The 18456-nt window shown below is 41.2% G+C and overlaps 1 protein-coding gene across 2 annotated transcripts in view; it reads left to right on the top strand.

The window, feature by feature from the left end:
• ST8SIA6 (ST8 alpha-N-acetyl-neuraminide alpha-2,8-sialyltransferase 6) overlaps nucleotides 1-18456 on the top strand; it is a 149059-nt gene that overhangs the window by 101256 nt on the left and 29347 nt on the right. For both annotated transcript variants that reach the window (XM_021064812.2, XM_084980193.1), the window contains one exon: nucleotides 1395-1481. In XM_021064812.2, coding sequence (XP_020920471.1) covers nucleotides 1395-1481 — 87 coding nt within the window. The remainder of the gene's footprint in view (nucleotides 1-1394; nucleotides 1482-18456) is intronic.

Genomic DNA, 18456 nt, shown 5'->3' with positions numbered 1-18456 from the left:
AGGAATTGCTGGGGTGATTACCTTCCTCACCCATAATTAATACTTCCTTTTAGAGATAAACTTTGGAGGATCTGCATTATACCGGGGGTGGGGGATAGAGAAGTAATTTTCTTGATGAAAGTCTTGAATGCCTTCCCCACCCACTCACCAACATACACGCTATCTCCTTATTTCAAAACCATGATCTCAGAGAGTTCCCATTGTGGCACAGCGGAAACGAGTCTGACTAGTATCCATGAGGATGGGGGATCAGTCCCTGGCTTCACTCAGTGGGTCAGGGATCCAGCAATGCTGTGAACTGTGCTGTAGGTCGCAGACATGGTGCAGATCTTGTGTTGCTGCGGCTGTGGTATAGGCCTGCAGCTGTAGCTCCAATTCAACCCTTAGCCTGGGGAACTTCCATGTGTTTAGGATGCTGCCCTAAAAAGTAAAAAAAAAAAAAAAAAAAAAAGCCTTGATCTCAAATAGCTGGCATCTAATGACTATGGTATTAATTGAGAGGAAATTTAAGGTTTTTTTCTATTTGAAAGGATAGATGGATTTTAATTGCTAACCCTTAAGAACTAGAGGCTATTTTGTGATTAAAGGAGTTATTACTTAATGATGGAATTTCAGGTAGGAGAGGTCTACTGGGGACTGGGATCCTGATAAACTATTGCTGTGCCTGTAGATTTTTATGCCCATATCCATCTCTCTCTCTCTCTTTTTATTTTTTTGGCTGCATCCAGGGCATATGGAAGTTCCTGGGCCAGGGATGGAATCAGTAGGAGCTGCAACCTATGCCATAGCTTCGGCAATGCCAGATCCTTAAACCACTGTGCAGGGCCAGGGTTCAAACCCACACCCCTTCAGAGACTACGCTGTGTCCTAACCCGCTGCGTGACAATGGGGTGTCCCTGATATGCATCTCTTTTAACTTGGTCTAATCTGGTTTTTCAATGTACTGTTCAGGATTAAAATGTAAGATGATTATTTGGGGGAAATTTTATCTATATAAACCAAGGCAAATCTATCAACTTAGCGTCTGGAAAAAACCGGTAAGTCACATATTTATGGGAAACATCTAGAAAATATATATTTATTTGTTAATGAGAAGCTAAGGTGAAATGGCCATAAGATTGGCATGTGAATTGGTGTGCTGTCATGGTTTGTTTGTAGCACTTGACTTAGGATCCAGGCAAGTTAACACTTTCCTAAATCAGCATAACAAGTGCATGCTCCTAGGGGGTTTGAAACGGGAGTGATGTTTACCTTCGTCTACTGTCACCTTATTTCAGAAAAGATTTAGAGGGCTAAAATGAGCGAATTCTAAGTATCCTTTAGAAGACTTACGGATTTGTTTAGCGGTGAGTGAGATCTTTTCCTTGCTAATTTCATTGCCATTTGACTTTTAGGTATTCAGAGGATGACTATCTTCAAATTATCACAAATATCCAGAGCTGCCCATGGAAACGACAAGCAGAAGCGTATGAGAATTTTAGGTAAAAAAAAATGTTCTTCATAAATAATATGAGGTGAAAAATGTTTTGTACATTTGCTTCTTAGGGAACATGAGCAACATGTTGTTAAAAACAAAAGCAGAAAGGGGCCAAGTGACAATCAGGATGAGTTCATTTCAAGACCCCCTCATGAAGCAGGGCCATCTGTCTCCATCTCTTGTGTACAAATTTATATTTGTCATCATGTTGCTGAAATTAATTACAAACATCCCAAGTTCAGAAAGGAAGTTTTTGTGGTACTTTGTGTGGTGTTTTAGAGGATGCTGCAGCTTCTTTGTACCATTTGTATTTGACATCTAGGCAGTAAAATGTGTTAGGAATTTTGGAAAACGCAAAAAGGGAAAAATCCGCTGTGGTCTTCCGAACAAAAGCTATGTTCCTTTCTGCACATTCCCTTCCAGTTTGTTTTTCTCATTAGCTTTTCCATATCACCAGCATTCAGGAGCGTGAGATGCTCCAGGTAGTAACCTGGGGAGATGGTGTCAACCCGATAAGACCAGGTTATCAGCTGATGATGACAGAACTGTCCTGTACTCTGATAACTAGGAGCCACCCAGACAGAAATAAGTTGTGTCAAAACAACACCCTGCAGGTGGTGCCTGGGTACTTCCTCCTGATATCAGCTCCTGTGGTGCCACTGCGCCAGGTATCTCTATGCTTGTCTGGGCTACCCTGCTCTGCTTTCCTTTGCCTACATTCTTATTCTTTGCTTTGCATCAGTACAGACTTTGTTTTTTACTAAGTTACTGCAATGTGGAAATAGGGTTTTTTTAAAAAAAAAATTGTATTGACGTGTCGTCAATTTACAGTGTTGTGTTAATTTCTTATGTACAGCAATGTGACAAAAAATGTATTCTTTTTCATATTCTTTTCCATCATGGTTTATCGCAGGGTATTGAATATAGTTCCCTGTTCTATCCAGTAGGGCTTTATTGTCTATCCATTCTCTATAGAATAGTTTGCATCTGCTAATCCTAAATTCCCAAGCTTCCCCCGGCCTTGGCAACCACAAGTCTGTTCTCTGTGTCTGAGTTTGTTCCTGTTTTGTAGATAGGTTCATTGGTGTCCTATTTTAGATTTCACATATAAGTGATATCACATGTTTGTCTTTTTCTGACTTACTTCCCTTAGTAGGGTCATCAGTAGGTCCATCCATGTTGCAGCAAATGGCATTATTTCATTCTTCTTTCTGGCTGAGTAACATAATTGGACTCCTAGCCTGGGAATCTCCACATGCTGCAACATGCTGCAGCTCTAGAAGACAAAAAGACCCAAAACACCCCTCCCAAATAAATAATTAATTAAAATATAAATGTAAAAAATAGAAAATATACTACATAGTATATATATTTATATAAAATATATACTATGTATAAATGAAAAATAAACAAATAATTTTTAAAGTTTTTTTTTCCGTCTTTTTCTTTTTGGTGTGTGTGCTACAAATCAGGAGACTCTTAGAATCCAAAACTGCATGAAAATCACGGGTGCAAATAATGATAGATTGATGCTCTCTAGATGGATGGTATATGCAGATAGAATGGCTATTTCCCCCCGATACCATCAGTGTGAAAAGTGTATCCATAAGCGTGATGACTACCCAGTGGCGTCTTTGTCCCTTCAGGGCCGATTTAATTAAACATCTGGGACTGTAACACTTAGTGTTTGTTGTCACTCAAGAGAACAGTCGTGGTGACCTTTATTTACTTGAATATTTATTATATTAGATTGTTCTTTTTATGGACATATTTGTAAGCTAAATGACATAAAGCCTCAACAGAAATCTGTGTGCAATTAAAATAATAAATCATCCACTTTCCTCAATTTTTACTAATATAACTGGCCAGATCTGGAGAGTTTCTGGCTTATTTATGAAGCTGGAATGATGAAATGTCCCCTATTATTGTAGATGTCAAGTAGCGAAATAGTTTCTTTTTTTATTGATTTATAGCACTTTATACCAAACTGAAGAAAAGTGAAGGGTGATATTATTCTTTTAGCAGGAATTACAAAAGTTACATTAAATTCTGAAAAATGAGAGCCAGTGAATATTTTCAACTCCCAACAGTTACTATTTGAAAATTATGGGACTTTTGTGATCATACGATCTCAAAAGCAACGGCCTTTAAAAAGCTTTTCTTAAATAAATATACTGCTTGCTAGCAGAGGGCATACATTTTATTTTTCAATAAATATCTGTTTTGGATTTATTGCATCAAAACACAGTAGACTTAACCCTGGTACATTGCCAGGCACAAAGTAGAATCTCAGTAACTGTTTTAAATAAATGGATGCATGAAAATAAACTAGAAAATGTAAGGTTTTCTTACTGACTTCAGAGAAATTGTAATCAGTTTGGAGAGACAAGAAATAGAAGTGTGACTATTGGACTTCCCGTCGTGGCACAGTGGTTAACCAATCCGACTAGGAACCATGAGGTTGCGGGTTCGGTCCCTGCCCTTGCTCAGTGGGTTAAGGATCTGGCATTGCCGTGAACTGTGGTGTAGGTTGCAGACACGGCTCGGATCCCGCGTTGCTGTGGCTCTGGCATAGGCTGGTGGATACAGCTCCGATTGGACCCCTAGCCTGGGAATCTCCATATGCTGTGGGAGCGGCCCAAAGAAATGGCAAAAAAACAAAAAAAAAAAACAAAAACAAAAAAAGAAGAGGTGTGACTGTTTATGACTTAATGTAAGAGCAAGTAACATATGCAAATACCATCATCTGTCAATGCGCCATCACTGGGGGCATGTGATTTCTTTTCTTTCTTTTTTCTTTTCTTTTTTTTTTTTTTTTTTTTGTCTTTTTAGGGCCACACCCACAGCTTATGGAAGTTCCCAGGGTAGGGGTCATTCAGAGCTGCAGCTCCTGGCCTACACCACAGCCACAGCAACTTAGGATCCAAGCTACGTCTTCGGTCTACACTGCAGCTCACGGCAACGCCAGATCCTTAACCCACTGAGCGGGGCCAGGGGTCAAACCTGTGTCCTCATAGATACTAGTCAGGTTCATAACCCATTGAGGCACAACAGGAACTCCCTAATTTCTTGAAACAGTTTGTGGAAAGAACTACTTGAGCTGTAGTTGTGAGGACAATTGGAAAGGGAGGGAGAGACCAGGAGTGATGGGACCAGGAATAAACATGAATAAAGGTCAAGACGAGCTTCACTGAGGCAGTGTACTTGTACTGGGGGGGGGCTTGGGATGAAGGGGATATTTGTAGGTAGGTGGGGGCCAGCCTTATGGTCAGATATCTAATACAGAGTATCTGACCATCAGAGTAAGGTTCACAGGCTTCCTGTAGATACCAGCAACTCAACAGAGTTTCAGCAAGCGAAAATTTATTATTATTTTTATTGGTATATTATTTTATCATTTTATTATTTTTTGTTATTAGTGTAGAGAATGTATTCAGTCAACAAAATGTTGTGCAGATTAGTTTTCAGAAGAAGTGAATAGACTGAGGAAAATCTGAGCAGTCAGGGGCTGGTTGTAGAAAGATTGCTGTAGAAAGATGAAGGTCTGGAGTTCCCGTCATGGCTCAGTGGTTAACAAATCTGACTAGGAACTATGAGGTTGCAGGTTCGATCCCTGGCCTTGCTCAGTGGGTTAAGGATCCGGCGTTGCCATGAGTTGTGGTGTAGGTTGCAGACGTGGCTTGGATCCCGCGTTGCTGTGGCTCTGGCATAGCCCGGAGACTACAGCTCCACTTAGACTCCTAGCCTGGGAACCACCATATGCTGCAGGAGTGGCCCTGGAAATGGCAAAAAGACAAAAAAAAAAAAAAGAAAAGAAAGAAAGATGAAGGTCTAACACATCACTGGTAGTGGAATTCCTTGTTATGGTGCAATGGGATTGGTGGCGTCTCTGCAGCGCCAGGATGCAGGTTCAATCCCAGGCCCAGCACAGTGGGTTAAAGGATCTGGTATTGCCACAGCTGTGACAGAGGTCACAGCTGTGGCTTGGGTCTGATCCCCGGCCTGGGAACTTCACGTGCTGCAGGGTGGCAGATAAATAAATAAATAAATAAAACTTCACTAGTAGTGATAGAAATATCCCAGAAGGGACACTTGACTGTGATGTCCTTGAGAACAGGGTATATTTTATCTATTTTTTTTACCTCTTGTGGCCTTCATAGAGACAATATCCAGTAAATAGCTGTAGTATCCATGAAGTTGTGGCAGGACTTGGTTGCTTATTGATTCCAAGTTTCTTTTTGTCTTTCAAAAAAAATTTTTTATTAAGGTATAGTTGATTTACAATGCCGTGCTGCTTTCTGCTATACTGTAAAATGACCCAGTCATTTGGGATAACGAACCCCACTAGTATCCTTTAGGATTTGGGTTTGATCCCTGGCCTTGCTCAGTGGGTTAAGGATCTGACTTTGCAGTGAGCTGTAGGTCAAAGATGCAGCTTTGGAGTTCCTGTCGTGGCTCAGTGGCTAACGAATCTGACTAGGGACCATGAGGTTGCGGGTTCAATCCCTGGCCTTGCTCAGTGGGTTAAGGATCCGGCATTGCCGTGAGCTGTGGTGTAGGTCGCAGACGCGGCTCGGATCCTGCATTGCTGTGGCTCTGGTGTAGGTCAGTGGCTTCAGCTCTGGTTGGACCCCCAGCCTGGGAACCTCCATATGCCATGGGAGCAGCCCTCAAAAGCCTAAAAAGAAAAAGAAAGAAAGAAAGAAAGAAGGAAGGAAGGAAGGAAGGAAGGAAGGAAGGAAGGAAAGAAGGAAGGAAGGAAGGAAGAAATATACAAATATATGGCCCTGTAAGAGCTTATCTTCTCTGCAATCTTTTTTTTTTCCATTTAACAGTGTTTGTCCTCTCTTCATAGATTCTTAACCTTTTAGTTATTCTGTAATTTAGCTGTGCCTACCTTTCCTCAGCCTTTACCTGGAAACATCTAAAGTCTGTATCAGTGATTCCTTGAAATGTTATGTGACACTTTGCACATGTTTCTGGGAAAAAAATCTCCAACTTTCCACAGATTCTCAAGAAGTCTGGAAGCCCCAGAATGCACTAAAATATGTCTGAGAACCCTTCCACACCTGAGAGTGTCTTTGCATTGGAATTTGATCATTCGACTTTCCTTCCCTGTAAGTGTGATTGTCACAAGTTTAGGTGTGGTCATAGCTCAGATTTATCCTTCTTTATAATTTGAGATGAATTAATTACTTTAACTAACTCTAAACATCACTCATGAGATCCTGTTTGAACTTAAAGAGGGATTAAGTATGAGTTCAAGACGTCCTACCCCCTAATTTTTCCTTGACATGCAGTTTCATTTCCCTATAGCTGTACAAAGTGACGAATGTCCAACTGTCTCCCTTCTGCTTTTTCTCCCATTACAATTCTTTCCCCTAAGCACGAGTCAGCGCACATATAATGATTTGTGGAAAATCTAACCTGGATTTCAGTTTAAGAAATTACAGGCAGTCCCCAATTTACAATGGTTTGACGTACAGCTTTTTGACTTTTCGGTGCTGCAAAGTCAATATTCGTTCATGAGAGACTATACTTCGCATTTTGAATTTTGATCTTTTTCATGATGCCTGAGAACAGAGGGATCTTTTATCATGGCGCACGATACCAAACTGAGAAGGTACCTGGAGATTGAAAAGCAAGGCAGGCAGCTCCGTATAATCAGTAGATCAGTGTATTATGTGCTAACTTGCATACAGGGTAGGATCGGGCAGACGGTGACCTAGAGCGTTTTCAGCTGCACCCTACGCCTCCAAGGGGCCGTTGGGACAGTGTTATAGTCAGCCTCAGGTATGGGGATATGTGCTTGGAGACAGCGAGTGCATTCCCAAGACAAGATCGTTGTTGGGGAGTGAGTCTCATGGGTTCCAGGAACATGTCAGTGAGGGTCTTTGTCCTTGCAGATGAACACAGCATAGAAACCACCTGGACCGAATGACGATTAAATAGTACCTATTAATTACAAAGCCGTTGACAACAAAGAAGAGATTTACTTACAGTACAGTATGAAGTAGGCTCAGTGGAAGGACAAAGGGACTGAACAGAATAGGATGCTATCAGCATGTCAACAGCTGTATGCCGAGGTAGCGGTACATCCTTGACCTTCTCTCGTGATGCTGGGCAGGGTAGCAGCCCCAGCCCCAGTCACCTGGGTAATCACGAGCATTAACAACCCAGACACTGACGATGATTCTGGCCCCTGATCACCATGCTGGTTTTCATTTCAGTACCTTGTTCAATAAATTACATCAGGTGGTCAACGTGTTATTATAAAAGAAGCTTTTTGATAAATGATTTTGCCTAGCTGTATAGGCTAATGCAAATATGTGTTCTGAGCACGTGTGAAGTAGGTTCAGCTAAGCTATTGATATTAGGAAGGTCAGATGTATTATATGCGTTTTCTTAGTGTTTTTTTAAATTTATTTTTTATTGTTATTTCCCCCAACATGCTCCCCCCCCCAAGGTACAGCATAGGAAACCAGTTACACGTACATGTATACATAAATTTTTTCTCCCATTGTCGTGCTGTGTTGTAAGTATCTAGACATAGTTCTCAGTGCTACACAGCAGGATCTCATTGTTAATCCATTCCAAATGCAATAGTTTGCATCCATTAACCCCAAGCTCCCAATCCCTCCCACTCCCTTCCGCTCCCTTCCCCTGCCCCTCACCCCCTGCCCTGGGCAACCACAAATCTATTTTCCGAGTCCATGTGGAAAGATTCATTTGTGCTGTATATTAGATACCAGATATGAGTGATATCATATGGTATTTGTCTTTCTCTGTCTGACTTAACTTCACTCAATATGAGAGTCTCTGGGAGTTCCATCCATGTTGCTGCAAGTGGCATTATTTCGTTCCTTTTTATGGCTGAGTAGTATTCCATTATGTATATATACCACATCTTCCTAATACAGTCATCTGTTAATGGACATTTGTGTTGTTTCCATGTCTTGGCTATTGTGAATAGAGCTGCAGTGAACATGTGGGTGCATGTGTCTTTTTCAAGTAAAGTTTTGTCCGGATATATGCCCAAGAGCGGGATGATAGTTCTACGTATAGTTTTCTAAGGTACCTCCATACTGTTCTCCATAGTGGTTGTACCAGCTTACATTCCCACCAACAGTGCAGGAGGGTTCCCTTTTCTCCACACCCCCTGCAGCACTTATTCGTGGACTTATTAATGATGGCCATTCTGACTGCTGTGAGGTGGTATCTCATGGTAGTTTTGATTTGCATTTCTCTAATAATCAGTGATGTTGAGCATTTTTTCATGTGCTTGTTGGCCATCTGTATATCTTCCTTGGAGAAATGTCTATGCAGGTCTTCTGCCCATTTTTCAACTTGGTTGTTGGCTTTTTTGCTGTTGAGTTGTATAAGTTGCTTGTATATTCTAGAGATTAGGCCCTTGTCCATTACATCATTTGAAACTATTTCCTCCCATTCTGTAAGTTGTCTTTTTGTTTTCTTTTTGGTTTCCTTTGCTGTGCAAAAGCTTGTCAGTTTGATTAAGTCCCAATGGTTTCTTTTTGCTTTTATTTCTGTTGCTTTGGGAGACTGACCTGAGAAAATATTCACAAGGTTAATGTCAGAGAATGTTTTGCCTATGTCCTCTTCCAGGAGTTTGATGGTGTCTTGTTTTATATTTAAGTCTTTAAGCCATTTTGAGTTTATTTTTGTGCATGGTGTGAGGGTGTGTTCTAGTTTCATTGCTTTGCATGCAGCATTTGTTTGTTTGTTTGTTTGTTTGTTTGTTTTCAGGGCCACACCCGCAGCAAATGGAAGTTCCCAGACTAGGAATTGAACTGGAGGCACAGCCAACAGCCTAAGCCACAGCCACAGCAATGCCAGATCTGAGCTGCATCTGTGACCTGTACTGCACCTTACGGCAATGCTGGGTCTATAACCCACTGAGTGAGGCCAGGGTTTGAACCTGCGTCTTCACGGATATTAGTCAGATTCTTAACCCGCTGAGCCACATTGAGAACTACCTTAAATGCATTTTGATTTAGGCTATTTTAAACTTATGTTGGGTTGATTGGTGTAACCCCAGTGTGAGGAGGAAGGTCTGTATGGCTTTTGACATTTTTTCCCTGTCATTTTTAGCAACTGATGGGTAATCATTTGCTCGAGTGGGACAGTCAGATATTTGAGAATAATGTTACCAGGTCCAAGCTCATTCTTGCCATATGACAGGCCGGTGAATTGAGAGATGCGTTGCAGGAATAGCATCTTTATTTGGAAAGCCAGTGGCTCAAGAAGATGGACAAGTGTCCCAGAGAACCATCTTGCCCAGGTTTGAAGGCTAATTTCACTCTTTTCCTTTCTTTTCTTTTTTTTTCTTTCTTTTTTTTGGGGGGCCACACCTATTGCATATGGACGTTCCCAGCCTAGCCATTGAATCAGAGCTGCAGCTGCCTGCCTATGCCACAGCCAAGGCAACACCAGGATCCACCCGCATCTTGTGACCTATGCCACAGCTCATAGCAGTGCCGGATCCTTAACCCACTGAATGAGGCCAGGGATGGAACCTGCATCCTCACAGAGACTACGTCAGGTCCTTAACCCACTGAGCCACAATGGGAACTCCTCTAGTTTCTTTTATGGAACAAAGAGAGGAGGGTAAGGAGGTAACTTTAAAAAAGGTGCTGAGTTGAAAATATTTCATTTGGCCAGTGTCCAGAGAGAGCATGTTAATTTTTTCTCTCCTGTAGCCATTCACAGGTGGGCCTGGTCAGGATGTTTCCTGTGAGCCAAACAAAGGTATTTTAGCTTAAAGCACAACCATGGGAGAGGCAGGGTTCCTAGAGATGGTCCATCATGTATACTTTAAGCTATAGGCGATATCCCTTTAGTGATTAACTTGTAGCAAAAGCAATAGAATAAAAAAGTAAAGTAAAAGAAGTAGATCCAATATGGAGTCAGATTTGTTCTTCCCTATGACAATAAAATTGAAATACCGTTTTTTTTTTGTTGTTGTTGTTTTTTTTAAGGGCCACACTGTGGCATATGGAAGTTCCCAGGCTGGGGGTCTCATTGGAGTAGCTGCCGGTCAACACCACAACCACAGCAACACAGAATCCTTAACCCACCGAGAGAGGCCAGGGATGTAACCCACATCCTCATGGATACTAGTCAGCTTTGTTGCCCCTGAGCCATGACAGGAAATCCCAAGATCGAAATACTTTAAATATGATATGAAATCCTCCCCACTCCTCTTTCTCTACTTTCTTTACTTCACCCTTGAAAACTCCTTTGTGAAGCTCTAGAAACTTGTAGTGAGCAGCTTTTCTCCCAGCAGAAGATCTTGGAGCTTCAATAATTAGTCTTGGATTCCCTGGGTAACTTGCATGTTAATTACTGCATTAGCTTTCATGAATCGTTTTCTAACTTAAAAGGACTGTATTCATTTGTGTAATCAATTAACAGAAAACTAACAGGTACACCAGCAACAGTGCTTAATTGTCATTTTACTTTCACTGATATTTTCAGAAATTAGTCATACCGTTATTTTGGTTTGGGTTTCCTTTGGATACACTAATACCATTTAACTTCTTTAGATGTCCCTATGTTTCATAGATATGAGTTGGAATCCAAAAAATGACTCAGTATTATCAATCACATATTTACTGTATTATCAATCACATATTTACTGAAAACTTGGTGGCAGCAAATGATGCTCTTTATAAATGCATGTGTTTTTCTAAAAAAGTGTTTAAAAAAAACATGCATTAAAAAAAAAACATGCAAATGAGATGCCTTTCAAATTACTTGGAAAGCAGGTATTTTGTGCCGGATTGCTTTGTTACAGATAAGTATTACATGGTAGCAGTTGTATTAAGTCTCAAATTATCCCCTCAGGTTTGGTTGGATTAAAATTTCTTGAGAATAGCATTGTCTTACTTGGTGTGGGAGATATAAGAAAATATTCCATTGCTGTCTTACTAGATTCATTGGTATTTCTAAAATAACAACCAGAGTGTTTCTTTCATTTTATGTGAGCTCCTTGGAAAAGACACATTAAACAAACTAAATTTACAGGCTGCATGTAACATGCGTTAATTTTTTTTTTTTTACTACATGACACTTACGTGATTGAAACAGTGCCACCTAATGATTCGGCTTTGTGAAAGCATATAAATTCTGGAAATAGATAGATGGATAAGTTAATCAGTATTTTTTAAGAAAGTGTAATACTGGTCAACCAAACTTAGTTTAACCAACAGTGTTTTCTATTTTTTAAATTTTATTGACGTATTGATTTACAGTGTGTTAATTTCTGTACAGCACAGTGACTCGGTTCTATATATTCTTTTTCATATTCTTTTCTATTCTGGTTTATCACAGCATATTGAATACAGTTCCCTGTGCTGTGGGACCTTGCTGTTTATCCATCATAAGTATTAGTTTGCATTTACTAACCCCAACGTCCCAATCCTTTCCTCTCCCACCCCCTTCCCCTTTGGCAACCACATGTCTGCTCTTTATGTCTGTGAGTCTGTTTCTATTTCATAGATATGTTCATTTGCGTTGTGAATAAAATTCCACATATAAGTGATGTCGTGTGGTATTTGTCTTTCTCTTTCTGACTTACTGGGCTTCATATGCTAATCTCTAGGTCCACCCATGTTGCTCCAAATGGCATTATTGCATTATTTTTTGTGACTAATACTCCATTGTGTATAGTGATGTGTGTGTGTGTGTATCCATACTTCTGCATCCATTTATCTATCTGTGGACATATTTTGGTTGTTTCCATGTCTCGGCTATTGTAAGTAGTGCTGTTATGAACATGGGGCAGGGGGGAAGCATGTGCAGGTATCTTTTCGAATTTTGGGTTTGTCTGGGTTTATGCACACAAGCAGAATTGCTGGATCATGCAGCAGCTCTATTTGTGGTTTTTTGAGGAACCACCACATTGTTTTCCTTAGTGGCTGCACCAACGTACATTCCCACCAACAGTGGAGAAGGATTTCCTTCCCTCCACGCCCTCTCCACCATTCATCATTCATAGTTTTTTTTTTTTCTTCTTAGCGCCACACCTGTGACATGCAAGTTTCCCAGGCTAGGGGTCACATCGGAGCTGCAGCCAGGCTTGGCCACAGCCACAGCCACTCCAGATCCAAGCCATGTCTGCGACCTACACTACAGCTTGCGGCAATGCCAGATCCTTTAACCCTCTGACAAGGCCGTCGAACCTCATGGATACTAGTTGGTTCTTAACCCGCTGAGCCACAAAGGGAACTCCTATTATTTGTAGATTTTTTAAAATGATGATCACTTTGACTGGTGTGAGGTGGTGCCTCATGGTAGTTTTGATTTATATTTTTCTAATAATGAGTGATGCTGGGCAGCTTTTCTTGTGGCTTTTGGCCATCTGTATGTCTTCTTTGGAGAAAAGTTTATTTAGGTCTTATTTTCTGATTGGGTTGTTTTTGTTGTTGTTGTTGTTAGTGAGTTGTATGAGCTGTTTGTATATTTCCCAGGTTAATCTCTTGTCGGTTGCATCATTGGAAAATATTTTCTCCCATTCTGTGGGTTGTCTTTGTGTTTTGTTTGTGGTTTCCTTTGCTGTGCAAAAGCTTATACGTTTGATTAGGTCCCATTTGTTTATTTTTGCTATTATATCGGTTGCCTTTTGAGACCAACAAAGCTTTCACTACTTTGTGAAAGATGTCTCCAAAAGCTACAGCTATGGTTTGATTTTTAGTAGCATTTTGTGAGCTTACACTTTTGTTTTTTCATTCAGTCATCAACACTTAACATTGTTATGTCCCAGGCATTTTGTTTGGTAGCACAGATTTCTTAGAGAGAAGCAAAAGTCGTCTCTGTCAGAGGCTTCTTTTAACTACAAAAAAACCATGCTCATTTTTCTGAATCCCTGTTCTCTTCTTCCCCATAACCTTTAAATGTTTGCTGCTTACTATTCATACAGGGTGACTACAATGATGGCTCAAAGTGACACATTTTTTTTAAATTTAAGATGTTTGCATTTTATAATAGGTGTTTGGGGTCAGTTGTCAGATGGAAAAAGCTTCTTTTCCCCGTTTCCTCTGTATGTAGACCATTTTTCACTGTTAATATCCTGTCATATCATTTTCTGTTTGTCATGTCATATGGCACGCCTGTACTGTTAGAGAAGAAACAAAAACCACACCGTGTCATTACACCTGCCGAGTTTAATAATAGAAACCAGCTCTAGTACATTTAGGAGGTTAAGTCTTCTCTGAGTCTTCACAAGATGATTGCCATAACAATGCATCAAACCTACATGGGACTCCCAGATCTTCCACATCTTTTTTCAAAACCTATCTCCCAAGTTGTACTCAGTAGTAACCATATGGCTTTATGCTCTTATGTCAGAGAAGGTGTTTTCTAGACCACCCTGCCTTTCAAACCCTCTGCTCCTTGTTACCTTGTTGGAGGTGTCTTCATTGATAGGTTACATTGTTGGTCACATTGTTTTAACAAGGATGCTGTATAGATTTTTATGCATATAGATCTTTCTCCAGGGTTTCATCAAACCTCCTTCCCTTCTGAGTTAACATGTCAATGGAATTCCAGTCCTTTGCTTTGAGCATCATTTCCTTTTATATTTTATTTTACCTTGGTTTACTTCTTATATTCCACTCAACTACAAGAGCTGATCTTTCATAAAATTCAAATTACCACTGTACATATATCAGGGGAAACGTCAGTCATCTGAGATGCAGACTGAATTTGAGCTCTGTTCGTTCTCTTCCTTAACCTGAAGCTTGTGAGTCCTTTATTGAACAGGCAGTCACAGAACTGCATGGATTTTTCTGTGGCTGCCACGTTATGAAGTAGAACTTTGAGTGAGTTGAGCTATAGCTAAAATGACAGAGTATGTGAAACGTTCATTTACTTATTTTCTTTTTTCTTTTACTTTCATAGCCACACCTGTGGCATATGGACGTTCCCAGGCTAGGGGTTGAATTGGAGCTGCAGCTGAGGCTTATGCCATAGCCACAGCAATGCAGGATCTGAGTCGCATCAGTGTCCTACACCACAGCTCATGGCAATGCTGGGTCCTTAACCCACTGAACAAGGTGGGGGTGGAACATTCATCCTCGTGGATACTAGTGGAATTCGTTTCCTCTGAGCCACAAGGGGAATTCCTATTTCATGCTTTTTGAATCCCTGCAAATCATTGGAATTCTTAGATCACTGCATTCTTAATGATCTATTCTTTTAGTGGGAAACTTACATTCATTTTGAGCCAGTTGATGCTGAAATCACAGTATTTTAGCGCACCATCTTGATTTTATTTTTCACTTTGCTTCGTACCCAAAGACTCTTTCTCCTTGATGACACAACCAAACCCTGAAATAGCTTCCTGTGCTCACTCTGTCTTCCACCCACCTCTTTAACCACGTTTCACCTGTGGTCAGCAGACACCCCACATAGCTAAATCCAAAAGGCATTTTTCCATTCCCCTTTGCTTGACCTCTCGCCTCTGACCAGTATTTTGAAATTAGAGACCAGTCCTTGCTCCTTGAAAGATTCTCACATTGGCTTCTGTGTCATCCCATTTGTTCTCTAAGGTCTTTCTTCATCATCCCTGTATCAATCCATCCTTGAGTCCTGTTCATATTTCAGAAACATCTCCCTAGAATGTGGGAATCTTGGCTGGCATGTAGCAGACACGCCATGTCTTTGTTTCATCACTGTTTCCCCTTTGGATTATTGCAATGACCTTGTTCCTTCCTGGTACCCTTCTCACCCATTCTCTATGCAATAGTTGGATGGGCTTTTTTTTTTTTTAATGGATGTTGGATGTTGGGTGATCACAACTCACTTCCACCGCCTACCACTGCCCCAACTTGTTTGGAATTTGGGATCTATGTTGTTGTTATTCACTGCACTCAAAATAGGGACTAAGCTCCCGTAAGGCCCTACATTGCTTGGCCGTTACCTGCTTATCCAGCCTCACCTCACACCACACTCCCCTGAGCCCCTTTTCCTCCCCTGTGTTGATCTTCTGATTCATCAGATGTATGATTCTTGCTTCAGCCACAGAGCCTTGACAGTTCTGTCCCTTGAGTCTCCCCCATGCCCCTAATCACGCGTCCGCACCTTTTAGATTCCAGATCTGCCATCTCTTGTTCAGAAAGACCTTCCCTGTAGAACCTGGTGAAGTCATTCCCTGTAGAACCTGTAATGAGAGTCTCCTTTGTGACACTGATCATGTGGATGGATTTCCATTTCATGTGAGGCATTAATTTATAGACCTGGATACCCTGATCTGTGTATTTTATAGACTACACCATAATGATGGGAAAATGTCTTCATCAGGAGGAACCAAGAATCCTTCTAGATGGTTCTAAAGACGAGCCAAGGGTCAGTAGGTACTAGGAGTTGGAAAACACAGGGTTCTGGGCTCAGAGCGTAGGCTCAGCTCCTTGTTGGTTTTATGTGTCTTATTTTATGGACCTTTGGTTTGTTTTCCATGGTCATTGATTTTATATTTGGTCTCCTTATGACAATGTTGACTCCTTAACCACTAGGCCACCAGGGGAACTCCTTGGTCTTCCTATGAATGCTGCATTTCCACTGGAGCTTCTTCAAGGCACCGTTTTCTCTTGGACAAAAGGCACTTGGGCACTTGGTTGTCTGTGACATGGTTATCATTATTATCGGGTTAAGCCACTTCTCCCAGCCAGTCTCTTTTGGTCTGCTGGAAATGAGGTAATACCTTCTTCTATGAGTTCTTAGGAACATTCAGTACATAAAATGTTCAGTACAAAGCCAGCTGTATGTTCATGTCTCAATACTTGAACACACTTATTATTACTGTCAGTGGAATATCATTTTTCTGGCTTAAAATTAAACTTTACGCTCTTGGTATCTGTAATAAATACAGCAAGTCCATGAGTAGCAGTAAAACTTTTGCTTGTCCAGTCCTCTGCCTGGAGAAACACATAAACATTTGTAAGCCCCACTTTTGCTTTTGTGATCATTTTGGGGGCGTTATACCACACATTTGATATGAACCGGCACTTCCTATTTGGTTTGTTCCACTTGAACTTTCTTTGATCTTCTCATGATGGAAAGAAGGTCACCTAGAGCAGAAAATATCGAACTTCAGTTTTCTAGGTTGCCATCTTCCTGTGCGTTATTTGCGGTAGAAAAGGACTTACCTCTATAGGGACAGTCTGTGGCTTGTCCCTTCCTTTCAAGACGTCTGGCCAAATTGTGTTTGAGGGCATGCTCTGAGAGTCCAACAAGAAATGGCTTTGAGTTGCCTGCAAATTAATCAGCCTGATTATAAGCAGAGCACAAAGTTACACGTCCTGTTCTTTCCCCAAATTACTGAGCCCCCTGGTGGGGATTAAATAAAAGACTGGCAAGCTCAGGGTAGGACTGGATGATTCTTAGCGTGTTGCGCGAAGTCTCAGGGCAGAGATGAAAAGCCAGGAGGTGGAGGGAAACCAGAGGCCAAAAGTGAGAAAATAGCACACTGTTCCCAGAGGGCAGGCAGAAGCTGAGTTTGGGGCTGAAGCCAGAAAGCAGAAGATGATGATGAATTCCTTAGAGTGCCGTGGGGGCTGTGCTGGAAGAGTGCCTGAGAAGGGAGCCACTGCAGCGGCTGCTGGGAGCACGTACAGCCCATTTGTCCATGGGAATCAGGCTCATTAAATGACCGTGAGCAGACCTGGCCTCCTACCCGTTCCTCTATCTGTACAGGACAGAGGCTCCCATCCGTAGCCCAGAAGGAGCCCTTTGCGAGACCCATGCATCACTTGTCACTGAAGCGTACCATTAGGACTTGGTTTGGTTAAGTTTAAAGATCAGGAAATAATGAGACCTTTTATCAAAGAAAGTGGTATAAGTGCAGAATATACGGGGAACATTTCCCTTTGGAAATGCTTCGTCGCCCAGCATGCTGGTGCAATTATGAGTAAGATTGATTTACCATTATAATGATAAAACTCTGCCTTCTAGGGTTCAGAGTGTTACTTCAGGATCTTAAATGCATTGCCAGACATTGTCTGCAAAAAGAAAAAAAGTTTCTTACTTCTCCTTTTTCTTCCCTACAAAATACCGAACTAAATAAGAGATATAAACAAATGACTTCTTTGCCTTTTCTTCACACGTCGAATCTTGGTGGCAGTGACCTGGATTGGTTTTTCGGTGTTTTGTGGGGTTTTTGGGTCTGCAGAGCAGAATGTATTCAGAAATCTTAACATTCGTCTGAACAGTTGATGCTGTATTTTTAGAATTTGGGTTTTCCACACTTGTATAATTGGCTGTTGACTTCAATGTAACCATTTTTAAAAGTCAGGAGCCCTTCCTGTGATAAGGCTGGGAGAGGCTTGGGAAGGTCAGTTTGGTCCCAGCTTTGTGCTCATTCATAAGGGCCTCTGGTGAGGGAAGGTGGAGAGGAGGGATACATTAGGATTTGGGGACTAATGTATACACATTATTATATATAAAAGAGATAAACAACAAGGACCTACTATCTAACATGGGGAACTATGCTCAGTATTTTGTAGTAACCTATATGGGAAGAGAATACACACACACACATGTAAAGTGAATCACTTTGCTCTATACCTGAAACTAACCAACACTATGAACCAGCTATACTTCAATAAATAAGTAAATTTTAAAAAAAGAACAGCCTCTGAAGCCAGCCAGTTGGTTGAATATCTCTCCAGGCTTCATAACCCTGCTTTTTCACAATCTAACTTCCTATTACCTCGCGGTCACGTGATCTCCTTTTCTCTTTACGAGGCTTAAGATGAATGAAAACAATAGCAGGTCACTCCTGCATTATGAAAAGGCCATGGCTCTTGCTCCTGGTCCTCTTTTGTTTAAGCTGCTTCCTGTGTCAGGGGAGGCACCCTCCTCTCCCAGTGCCTGGATCAGAAACCTGTGTATTACCCTTGACATCTCCTTCAGTGCCCATTTGCAGTCTGTCAACAAACTTTAGTAGTTTCACATCCTAAATA

This window comes from Sus scrofa, chromosome 10 (genome assembly GCF_054392235.1).
Source record: "Sus scrofa isolate SSC_HxYL_T2T_F1_AM1 chromosome 10, Sscrofa_HxYL_maternal_Yorkshire_Landrace_v2.0, whole genome shotgun sequence".
NCBI lineage: Eukaryota > Metazoa > Chordata > Mammalia > Artiodactyla > Suidae > Sus > Sus scrofa.
Note: the sequence above shows the minus strand (reverse complement) of the source record. Positions and strands in the feature narration are given on the sequence as shown.